The sequence below is a fragment of the Hyaloscypha bicolor genome (assembly GCF_002865645.1).
Source record: "Hyaloscypha bicolor E unplaced genomic scaffold K444scaffold_116, whole genome shotgun sequence".
Lineage (NCBI taxonomy): Eukaryota > Fungi > Ascomycota > Leotiomycetes > Helotiales > Hyaloscyphaceae > Hyaloscypha > Hyaloscypha bicolor.
The window spans coordinates 860,610-874,295 of NW_020194618.1; the positions used below are offsets into that span (position 1 = coordinate 860,610).

Here is a 13,686-nt window from a genome sequence, read left to right on the forward strand (position 1 = left end):
CCTATTAGTATTTCTGGAAAATTTATAAATAAGTTTATAGAAATAGAATTCTTTGCTTTTATTATAAAGCTTCTAGAGATTAAAGACTATATTATTACTAGAGAGTTATATAAATAGGCTAAGAAATCTAATATTTTATTCTCAAATATTAATATTATTATAAAGAATTACTAGAAGAATATCTAAAAAACTATTTCATATAAAAATATCTATAATTATAATAAAGCTATTCTTGAAAATACTAAGCTTTATAATACTAAGCTTAAAGATAATATTAAATACTATATGGCTATAGTAAATCGGCTTATAATAGCTCTAATTACTTCTACTCCGGCTATTTTAGCTATTTTAAACTTTTCTTAAAAGAATTTCGAATTACCTTTTACTTATTTCTATTCAGGATTTCTTATATCTTATACTTTCTTTAAAAATACTAGAGTTACTAAGCTTCCAGATCTAACTTTCTTTACTAGAGATTATACTATCTTTAATAACTAGCTAGTTTAGATTAAAAATAAGCTATAAGAAAATACTAATTTATATTTCTTAGAGAATTTCAAGATTATTTATATTTCTAATAAACTTACTAGTAATACTTTTACTCTAATTAATTCTTATATAAATAAAGATAATCCGAATTAGTACTATTAGCTCTTAAAGTTCTATTCTTACCTAAAAAAGCTATATTCTAACTCTAATAAGATATAGAATACTTACTATAATTTTAGTAAGCTTTAAATATACTCTAGTTAAGTATTTTAGGAATTCTATATTCTTTTTTTATAACTATTTATAAAAAGTAATATTAGTCTTTAAGAGATTTAAGTATAAACTAAATAAGAAGCTTTTACTAAAGCTTTAGAAATTAGTATATATATATTAATAATAAATCTCTCTCAATTAAGACTACTCGCATTCTTATTTAGGACGTATATTAACTATAATTAAGTTAAACTTACAAGGCCTATATACTAAGAAGAATAAGAGTATAAGAAATTAGAAAAGCTATTTAAAAAAAAAAAAAAAAAAAAAAAAAGAAAACTAAGCCTCTTCGGAACTAGTATACTATAAGATATATATATTTCCTTATAGCTTCTTATATTCTAGTTTTCTTTTCTTTAGCTTTAAATTATCTTTATAAGAAACTTTCTATCTTACTTTCCAAACCCTAAATATTATAATTCCCAGATATCCGGTATCTGAGATATCTTACTAGATACTAGATATATCCTAGATATATATAATGCGGCCGCCTTATTAAAGAAATATACTTGAAATATACTAGAGATATTTAGAAGGCTAAGCCTCTTCGGGACTAGTATACTATAGGATATATATATTTCCTTATAGCTTCCTGTATTCTAGTTTTCCCTTTCTTAGCTTTAAATTATCTTTATAAGAAACCTTCTATCTTACTTTCTAAACCCTAAATACTATACCCGTAATAGTATTTAAAGCTTGCTTCCTTTAATCCTATAGAGGATTTTAAATAAACTAATTTAGAACTATTAGTAATATAAATATTATTAAGATAATAGAACCTCAGAAATACAAGTAATATACTCTAGAATAATAAAAGCAAAAAGCTTTAGAATTTTTAGAGAAATCAGGTATTTATATTTTTATAAATATATACTAGTAATATATTAGAAACTTTTTCTAAAAACCCGAAAATTAAAGAACTTTAAATAAAGGCTATTCTTTAATTAAGTCCTAGAATAATAAGTACTTATAGGCCAGTAACCTAACTACTATTCTTAAGCCCTATCCTATAACCTTATAGGCCCTATATATATACCGGTAATAAAATTACTAGAGAGAATATAATAGAGGAAAAGTATAATAGATTAATTTCCTAGAATATTATATAACCAGGAACTATATTAACTTCTACTAAGGCTTCTAGTAAAGCTCCTACTAGTTTAGGTTATTCCGTTAGTAGCCTTTTCCGAACCGAATATCCTATTAGTATTTCTGGAAAATTTATAAATAAGTTTATAGAAATAGAATTCTTTGCTTTTATTATAAAGCTTCTAGAGATTAAAGACTATATTATTACTAGAGAGTTATATAAATAGGCTAAGAAATCTAATATTTTATTCTCAAATATTAATATTATTATAAAGAATTACTAGAAGAATATCTAAAAAACTATTTCATATAAAAATATCTATAATTATAATAAAGCTATTCTTGAAAATACTAAGCTTTATAATACTAAGCTTAAAGATAATATTAAATACTATATGGCTATAGTAAATCGGCTTATAATAGCTCTAATTACTTCTACTCCGGCTATTTTAGCTATTTTAAACTTTTCTTAAAAGAATTTCGAATTACCTTTTACTTATTTCTATTCAGGATTTCTTATATCTTATACTTTCTTTAAAAATACTAGAGTTACTAAGCTTCCAGATCTAACTTTCTTTACTAGAGATTATACTATCTTTAATAACTAGCTAGTTTAGATTAAAAATAAGCTATAAGAAAATACTAATTTATATTTCTTAGAGAATTTCAAGATTATTTATATTTCTAATAAACTTACTAGTAATACTTTTACTCTAATTAATTCTTATATAAATAAAGATAATCCGAATTAGTACTATTAGCTCTTAAAGTTCTATTCTTACCTAAAAAAGCTATATTCTAACTCTAATAAGATATAGAATACTTACTATAATTTTAGTAAGCTTTAAATATACTCTAGTTAAGTATTTTAGGAATTCTATATTCTTTTTTTATAACTATTTATAAAAAGTAATATTAGTCTTTAAGATATTAAGTATAAACTAAATAAGAAGCTTTTACTAAAGCTTTAGAAATTAGTATATATATATTATAATAATTCTTCTATTAATACTACTCGCTTTATTTAGTACTATATTACTAATAATTAGTTAATTAAGGCTATATATAAGAAGAATAAGAAGTATAAGAAATTAGAAGCTATTTTAGCCAAGTTTATTTCTAAGAAATATATTTCTAAAAAAGAGCCTAAGAAGCCTATATTAACTACTTTTATTAAGTATATATCCTTTTATAAATATAAATAATATCTTATAAAAACCGAGAATCTCTTAATTATTAAATACTTTAACTATAACAAGTTTGGCTATTATACTAGATACTATCTGCTTCTATATAATAAGAAAACTAAAATAGCTCTTTCTAGAATTAAGCCAGGCTTAATTCTTATTTTACTAAAATATATTAATCTAGTAAAGTATTTAGAGAATTTAAACTCTAATTCTAGACTAGAACCGGGAAATAAGTATTCCTAAAGAAAGTCTCTATTTTAGGGACTTATAATATGAATTTAGTAAAGATTAATTTAACTTATCTAATAAAAGGAAATACTCTTATAATACTTTATATTATTAATATAAATAGATTAGAAATCAAGTTTTTTTCCCTTATTAATACTAGAACTAATAGTTATACTTTTATTAATATAAAGCTTATTTAGCTTATAAAGTAATTCTTAGAAATAGAATTATAACTTCTTCTTTTATTCTATATTATATATAATTTTAATAGAAAGCTAGCTAAGTTTACTAAGAAATATATAAAAGTATTATTTCTAATTAATAAATAAAATATTAATATATTTATAATTATTCTAAATTTTAGAGATTATAATATTATTCTTAATAAAAAATAAATAATATATATTAATATTCTAGTTAATTATAAAAGATATAAGCTTATATAGCTAAAATAAAATAAAAAAATAAGTCTAAATCTATATAATTCGGTTATATTATTAGTATTTATAATAATAGCTAGAGAAGTAATCTAATAAGAAATATTAAAAAAATATTAATTAATAAGATTCTATTATAAACTATTTCTAGAAATCTTCTATTCTAAAGCAGTTTTCCTTTTTTTAGACTAATTAGAGGAAATTATATAAGACTATAAAAAAGAAGCTTTTATAGTCTAATTAAGATATAATACTTAAATAAAAGCCAAAGAAGTAAAAAGAGGTCTTTAATAAAAAGTAAATATTAGATCTAGCTATTCTTATTTTTATAGTATTTAATTATATAATTAAAAGAAAAAATAATATTATTAGTTAAATCTCTATTTATAAGATTAATAAAAAGCTTAAAGTTCGGAAAAAAGAAGCTATTTCTAGCTCAGAGAATTAATAATTAGAAGAAATAGAGCTTTAGTAGCTATAGAAAATATTACTTCCAGAATTTAAGAAATATATTTCTATTTTTTCTAAGAAGAAATCTAATACTTTTCCTTTCTATAGACTATATAATTATAAGATTTAGATTAAAGGCCTAAAAAAAACCGAAAATATTAGATATTAATTCCTCTAATAATAATTTATTTAAGAGCTTCTAGAAATTAAGTATTTCTTAAAAAATAATCTAGCTAAGGGCTTTATTAAAACTAGTTAGGCTTTCTTTACTTTACTAGTTCTTTTTATAAAAAAAGTAAATAGAAATTTATACTTTTATATTAATTTCTATTACCTTAATAATATTATCTAGAAAAATTAATATCTTTTTTCTCTTATTAATAAAACTTTAAATTAATTATCTAAGGCCAAGATCTATACTAAATTAGATATCTATTAAGCTTTCTATTATATAACTATAAATCCGGATTCTTAGGAGCTAATAATATTTCATACTTATTATAAAATATATAAATATAATATTCTCTAGAAAGGCCTTATAAATAGCCCGGCTATATATTAATATTATATAAATAATATATTTTTTAAATATCTAAATAACTTTTATATAATATACCTTAATAATATTCTTATTTATTTAGAGAACTTAATAAAATATAAATAGTATATATAAAAAGTACTAGACTACTTATATCTTACTAGCCTCTAAATAAATATTAAGAAATCGGAATTTAAAGTTATATATATAAAGTATTTGGGCTTTATTATTTCTATATTTAGTATTAAAATAAATTCTAATAAAATCGAAGTAATATATAACTAGTAATTCTTAAAAATCATTAAGAATATATAGTTCTTTCTCGGCTTTTATAACTTTTATAAATATTTTATTAGAGAATATAAATAAATTACTAGATCTTTTATTTTATTTATAAAAAAGATTTTTTTTTTAAATAATTCAAGTAATACTAAGAGGCTTTTATTTATTTAAAAAAAGCTATAATTTTTATTTTAGTTTTATAATACTATAATTCAGATCTGCCTATAATAATAGAAATAGATATATCTAAAAAAGTAATTACTAGTCTATTCTCTTAATAAGATCCAGAAATAGGCCTTTAATATCCTATAGCTTATTTTTCTAAAACTATATTTCTAGTAAAACTTAATTATAATATATATAATAAGGAAATATTTATTATAATTCAAGTACTAGAAAAATAGAAAGCTAAGCTAGAGAGCCTTTAGAATATTTTCTTTAAAGTCTATTCTAATTATTATATTTTAAAATACTTTATAATTACTAAGAAGCTTTCTTTTTAATAAGCTAGATAAGTTAAACTCTTATTTTATTATTATTTTAAGCTTATATATTATTCTAAAAAATCAAATAAGTAAATAGATATTTTATTATAAAAACAAGATAAAATAGATACTTAAAGCTAGATTAAGGAAAAGCTATAAACTCAAATACTTTTCTCTAAAAATAAGATTAATCCAGAGATTATCTATAACTTATAACTTATAGTAATATTCTATAAAATTAGTTTACTTAATCCGGAATTCGGTCCTAAAAACCAAGTATATACTAAAAACTTTCTAGAAAAGAATATCTCTATTAGAGATATAATTCTCCTAGAAAAAGATATTTTCTTAGAAGCTTTACTAGTAAATTCTGCTATAATAGCTCCTATAAAAGTATTATTAGAGGCTTTTATTAAATATAGTAGTTTATAACTTATAAATAAGATCCTATAAAATAATTATATATTACTAGATCTAGAAAAGCTATATATAATAGCCTAAGCCAAAAGTAATATCTAGATACTATAAGATAGCCTTCTTTTATATTATAAAAAACTTTATATTATAGAAAATAAAATAACTCCCGAACTATTTTTATAAACTGCCTTAATTTATAAAATATATAATAAATTCCTTTTTAGATATTCTAGATATATAAAGTTCTATTAGTTATTAAAGAAATAATATTACTAGCTATTTATAAATAAGGATATTAATTAATATTATAATAATTACTATATTTATAGGAAATTATATATATCTAGAAATAAGAAGCCTGGTTTGCTTTATTTTTTTCTAGTTCCTAATTATTTCTAGTAATATATTATTATAGATTTTAAAAGCTATTTAGAAAATAAATTAGACTATAATATAGTTATTATATTTATAAATTACTTATTCAAGTACCTAATTATAATTCCCGTATAAAATATAATTATAGTCAAGTAACTAGTACCTCTATTTTTATTTTATATAGTATACTAAATAGGTATTTTAGAAATAATTATATTAGATTAGGAATTCTAATTTATATCCGATTTTTGAAGCAAATTCTATACGAGAATTAGTATAAAGCTTAAGCTTTCTATAACTAATTATCCTTAAATAGATAAATAAATAGAGATTATTAATTAGTACTTTAATTAGAGATTATACCCGTATATTAATTATTACTAGAATAACTAGAATAAATAAGTTATTATAATTAATTATTAATAAGTTTTCCTTTAGTATAAAACTATTAGCTAGTCCTTATTTATAACTAAAAAGGGCTATAAGCCTTATATTTCTCTGGACTAGAACTTCTTTATTAAAGCTAATTTACCTAAAGAGAAACTAAATAGAAATAAAGCTAAAGTATTAGTAAATTAATTATATAAATTATAATAACTTGCCTAAGGCTATATAAAGCAAATATAGGAATAATATATAATATAAGCTAATAAATACTATTATCTAATTAATTTTAAAGTAGGAAATAAAGTATAAGTTATTATAAAGTACTAGAAGTCTAATTATCTAAGCTAGAAGCTAGGGAATTAAATAGAGGGCCTATTTGAGATTCTAGAATAGTATAGTTATTTATTTCTTTTAAAACTACCAGAAATTATAAAGATATATCTAGTTTTTTATATAGAGAAGCTATAAAAAAACTCCTAGAATTCTTTATTAGGTTAAATAAACCCGGAACTACTTCTATTAATACTAGAGAATAGTAAATAGGTTATTATAATTAAGCTAGTAAAAAATAGGCTAAAATATAGAATTTAGTAGATTAGTTAGGATAAAGATCTAATATAATATCTAGCTTTAGTACTAAGTAATAGCTCTCTGGTTTTATAAAGTTTCTATAATAATAATATTAATATACTAGAACTTTTATAAAACCTATAATATTAGCTAGACTATATAAAAAATAATACTTATCTAGAACTATATAAAAATAATAATAAATTCTCCTAAATTATATAATAAAAGTACTAGTCTTTTATATATAATATTTATATCCGAGATATTAGTTTTATTTTAGGAAAAAGTATAATATAAAATTAGATAAATTAATAGCTTATATAAAGCTCGGGAATAAGCTTATTATAAAAGAAGAAGTAATATTATAATTTCTAGATACCTGATATTTGAGATATCTTACTAGATACTAGATACTTTCTAGATATATATAATATAGTTGTTTTATTAGAGAAATATACTTGAAATATACTAGAAATATTTAGAAAACTAAGCTTTTTCGGAACTAGTATACTATAGGATATATATATTCCCTTATAGCCTTTTATATTCTAGTTTTCTTTTTCTTAGCTTTGAATTATTTTTATAAGGAATCTTTTATTTTGCTTTTTAAGCCCTAAATACTATATCTATAATATTTATAATATAGTATTTTAAAATAAGAAAAAGTATTCGAAATATTATATTATAAGTATATATTTTCCGGTAAAAGTAATAAAATAATTAATAAGATTATTAAAATAAATCTCTGGCTTATTTATTTTAGTTAAGCTAAATAAAAATAAAGTCTTTAAAAATATAATATGAAATTATACTTACCTAATTAGTATACTTACTATTATAAATCTAATAAAAAATACAGATCTAATACTAAACTAGATATTAATTTAATCTTTAGTAGTTTTATTAAGTTTAATACTATTATTAATTTACTAGAAAGCTTAGAATTAGTTAGAACTAGTAATTAAGTATCTAGAGATTCTAGTATTAATTATAACTTTATAAAAGTAGTAAGTATTATATTTTAATATATTATTAATTATAAAAGTCTAGGTATTTTTTATTAAGAATTTAATAGGCTTTAAGATATAGTTTTTATTTATTATCTAGTATATAAGAGAAAAGGAAATAAGATTATTTATAAGAGTATTAGCTATAGTTATTAGTAAAGTAAGAATAGTAAAAGTAGCTAAAAAGCTTTTAACTAAAATAAAATAGGAATCTAGATAGTATTTTTTTTCTTTATTTATTTATACTAATAAAGCCTTAAAAGTATTATTTACTAGTTTATTCTTATTGCTTTTATTACTTTCTTTATTTTTGGCTTTAGTAATATATTATATATAAGTATTACTAAAGTATTTATTAAAGTTATAAGTATTTCGGGGTTTGAACTAATAAATATTTCTATTCCTAAATCGAGCCTTTTTAGCCTTTTATTTCTCTAGTATATATTTCTATAAATAGTATTCGGGTTTCTTATATATAAAGTATAATTTCGGGATATAATTATTATAATTACAGGACTTAAAGTAGTTATTACAAATTCCGAAGTTATAACTAGATTCGTATTAATAATTTCCGGAAGAATAATAGCTTAGAGAGTTTTAAGAATAGTATTATTAATTAGTAAAGAAAGTTTCGGGATTAGCTTATTATTTGCTTTTATATATAATAATAAATAACTAGAACTTATTAATAAACTAGCTAAGATTTATAAGAAGATCTGAAATTATATATTTATATATCCGGAAGCCTTAGTAAGAAATAATAATTTTATTATAAAGGAATTCGGTATTTTATAAATTAGATATAAGATTATATTATAATTAATATAGTTTATTAATTAGTAATTAAATAGTCTCAAATATTGTCTTTTCCGGAAATTTAGTTATTATAGAAGCTAATATAGTAGTATTCTATTTGTTTAAATTTCGATATTTAAATTTAGGGCCTTTAAAAAAGCTATAGATATTAATATAAATCTCTTTATATATATATTAAGAGAGCTAGTTACTATAGAAATAGTCTTAAGCTAGTTTCTTTAATATAATAAAAAAAGCTCGTATTAGTATCTTTTATAAAAGCTTTATATATTAGTAAATATTAAAGAAAATAGTAAGTTTATAATTAAAATTATTATTAAATCTATTATATTTTTATTCTTTAATATAGATCTTAGTAATTTCTCTAATAAGTCTTATAATTAAAGGAAATTAGGAATTATTTAAATATAATTATAATAATAATAGTAATAGAAGTATATTATTTGCTTCTAGAGCTTTTATACTAGTATATAAATCTAGTAGAAATATAGGATATAGTAATAAAGAAAGTAGTAAAAGAAGTAATAATATAGGAATATTAAAAATAATAAGTTTTAGGTACTTGTTTTTTATAAGAATAATAAAGCCTAATAAGATTAGTTCCTTAATAAGATCTAGTCTAGCTACTAATATATTCTTATTTAATTATATATACTATTTATTCTCTTTTATAACTATATATAAAGTATTTATAATAGTATTAGTACTATTATTCTATTATATAAATATACTATTATACTAAAGAGTCTTATATAGATATAGTATCTCCAAAAGTTTAAATTTATTAAAGTTCTCTTAATAAGTAAAGTTCTTAAAATTATATCTAAATAGTTCCTAAAAGTTATTATTAACTATTTTATAGAGAATATATTAAAATAGTTTAGTATCTAAGAACTTAGTTATTTTATTTGCCTTAGTAAAGTTTAGATTAATTTTATATCTTTATTTTCTTACTAATTTCTTAAAATTATTATTATCTATAGAATAATTAGATTAAATAGATCTAATAAAGAAATTATTTACTATAGTATATTTTATTATTATATATTCTATAGACTTATACCTAGTTTGAGATATAGTAGTTTATAAGAAGAATAGATTTATAAAGAGAAAAGTAGTTTATAGAATAAGTAGTTCGTAAAAAATATTATATTCGAGGTAAAAATTTCGTCTATAACGAGAAATTTAGGAAGTGAAATTTAAGTAGTAAAATATCGAGATTTCGGGAGAACTTAATAGTTCTAAAGCTTAAGAGCCCTAGAGGTTTAAAAGAAAGTAGTTTTTAAGAGGGTTTTATAGGAATTAAATAGAAATAGAATAGAATAGTTAAATAATTAATCGTTTTAGTATTTAGTAAGATTAAATACCCTTTTGACCTATATAACTAAATTATAGATAATAGAACTAATAGATATTTCTTCTTTTAATATAGTATAATTAGATATTTAATAAAATTAAGTATCTTTCCTGCTTATATAACCGAATTATAAATAATAGAATTAATAGTTATTTTCTTTTTAACTAGAATAATAGCTTTGCCCCTAAATAACTGAATCTTAGGTAAGTATAGCTTAATTCTTCCTAATCTATATATATAAACTAATTAGTATTAGTTTACTAGAAATATATAATATTATTATATAATTATAAAATACTATTTATATAAGTTAGTAAAGTTATTTTTATTTAGAAATAAGAATTATAGTATTATAGTATTAATATGCGATTCTTAAATCTATTAAGCCTAATAGAGACTAGCTACTAGTCAAGTTATTAATATAATACGAGGTTATATAGTTATTACCTATATCCTATTATCTCTAGTTATTTCTATATTATATAACTATATTATATAACTATTAATAACTATAGCTATATTAATACTTAATATTCTTTATAATATAACTTATATTTATAAATTTAATAACTTTAAATAAGTTTATTTTAAACTTATTAAATTAATAAAAAGTAAAATCTTCTTATATATAAGGCATTTCTTTAATTTAAATTACTTATAAAATTTTTGCTTTTTTTAAAGTTTTAAGTTTTAATTATATAAGTTTTAAATTATAACTAATTAGTTTTAAGTTTATAATTAATTAATAATTATATTATAAACTAAAATATTTAATTAAGAGATCTATTTTTATTAATATTTAATATAAAGATATAATCTTTATTTAATTATTAACTAGTTAAGTAATTTATATTCTTATTTTATTATACTCTTTATCTCTTATTTAAATTAATAATTCTTTTTTAAGTTTAATTAAGACTAGTTTAATACTTATAATTACTAAGGATTATTCGAGCTTATAAGTCTTTATTATTATTATTATATTTAATTTTAAGCTTTTCTTATTCTTTTAATAAGTAATTTTATACTTTATTTACTTTTATTATTATTTCTTTCCTAAATAAATAAATTATAAGTCATTTAATTACCTTATTACTAATTAAGTTATATTTTTATTAAAATATAATATTTAAATAATTTAAAAAATAATTTATTATTATTATAAACTTCGATTAAAGTAATATTAATTTAATATTAAATATATTATGATTTTTAAGAAATTTAATATAATTATATAAAAAATATATAATGATTAATTAAATTATTAAATGAAAATAAATATAAGATTAAAAATATAAAAAGTTTATTATAAAAAACTTAAATTAATATTAATTAATATTTTTTAAAATCTTTTTATAATATAAGTATCTTTAAATAAAAAATTATATTATAACTTAATTATTATTTAATTTATTCATATATATACTTTTTATTAATAAATTAATAACTTTATTTTTTTAATAATATTTTTTTAATTTATTTTTAATATATAAAAATTAATTACTTTTAATTTAAAGTACCGACACGACTAAGAGAACTCTCCTACACTTGAGTCTTATTCAACGTTGCAGCGAAATTATATCTCAAACATCCTACATCTCGGGTCCCGCCAGCTCCACCATTATTACCTAGCATCATCTCAACATTAGCAAGAATAAATCTATTTGTAGAAGCTATGTTAACACTTACAGTTCGTAAAATCCTCCGTTAGTAAACTAACACAGTTCACATTAGGACTGCCTAGACCGAGTGGTTGTTTCATACTCTGCTGCGTCGCCGTTGTCATACACCTATCAATCCAGCTCACTGTATAATGATACGGCGAAACGCCATCCCTGTATTCTATCGATCCCGCGTTCCACAGCACGGGAGCAGTTCCCGAGGTAAAAGTTCGATCGAAGTTACTGCAGAAGGTTTTGGCCCATTCACCCTGCGCGTATGGAGCGATATCGCTGTGTCTTCCGAGTTCATTTGTACCGTAACACTGCTGGGATTGCAGCGCTGGAGGAGATAGTGTTGGAGTGGGCTGCGGTAGAGGAGCAGAAGATGATATTGACATTGCGAATATGCCGCAGCTATCCTGTAAACTCGCCGCCCCGTAAATAGTATGACTATTGAACTCGCCTATTTATTTTCTTAGTCAATCTCGCAATAGGTAACTAAGAAATGGAGATATCAAACTTACAGGATGTGACTATTTGCGCGTAGCTTGCGTTGCAGCCGAGAGCGCAGGTGTCGGCCGTTTGGCTGAAGTTGAACAGTACAGAAATTCCGTCTGCGCCTTGTAAGCCGGACGCACTCCCTGGTAAAGTACTACTACTGTCTTTGGATAGATCCAGGCCGGTACAGAATTTGTTAGCAAGGGCCTCGAAAACCTCAACATCTGCACCCACGTTAGATGGGTTGCATTGCGCTGTTACTAAGGGGGCAAAGTCGTCACTCGTGGGAGTTGGCCCCGATGCAGTCATGACGACTTGGTAATCTTGATAGTCTGTGTATGGCGGGTCGACAATTGCCGTGACGGTTCCTACAGCACTGGAAGTGGTGCTTACAGATACTAAAGGGGGGTTGGGCGCGACATTGACATTTCCAATGTATGGCGTTAACTGGAAGCTCTGATAGAGATGAATTGCCGGCCCGGCTGTATTAAGAACGCCAACTGCGAGTATGACTGTTGCAAGTTGGGTTGCCTCATCCAATGTAAGCACGACTCCTGATTGGGCCAATGTTGACACAATCTCAGACCCAATGGCTTCTACTGTCTTTCCACCAGCGCTATCTACAATTGGTTGTAGAGTTGCAATTAATGCTGGAGCAATTATAGCAGCAGCAATTAACGCTGTCGGAGCTGCTCCTGCAGCGGCTGTCGTGGTTGTAATGAAGGACACGTATGCTGTCGATGTTGAGACTGTTGTAGCGCCGTTGGTCGCTGTAGTAGTAACGGTTTCAACGTCCAGATACGAAGTCTGGACGGCTGTCCAGACTGCCTCGTTGGTTGTGAGTGTGCTCCCAGACTCTGTTATAGTAGTCGGTTGGACTGTGAGCCATTCGTAGCCACCATCAAGGGAGACCAATGATGGGAGAGTATTAATGCCGACGTTGCAACTCGTCGAACCGCCTTGAAGAGTTGTACAGGTTGGTTGTATTGCATGGATTATAGCATCTTCGGCAGATAGGGGAATTCCGTTTGTTCTGCCTATAAGTGATGACAGCAATGCAAAGAGAACAAAATGCAGAAGTGAAGAGAGATGAAGGGCTAAAGACATAGCTGGAGCACGAATAGTATTGACTTCGTA

The 13,686-nt window shown here is 22.5% G+C and overlaps 1 protein-coding gene across 1 annotated transcript; it reads right to left on the reverse strand.

The window, feature by feature from the left end:
* Nucleotides 1-11,997: 11,997 nt before the first annotated feature.
* K444DRAFT_593116 (uncharacterized protein) lies at nt 11,998-13,656 on the reverse strand (the record flags this gene model as incomplete). Its single annotated transcript, XM_024878287.1, has 3 exons — nt 11,998-12,018; nt 12,080-12,514; nt 12,576-13,656. Coding segments are annotated over 3 exons (1,536 nt in total), but the record flags the coding sequence as incomplete, so codon positions are not given.
* Between the last annotated feature and the right edge of the window lie 30 nt (nt 13,657-13,686).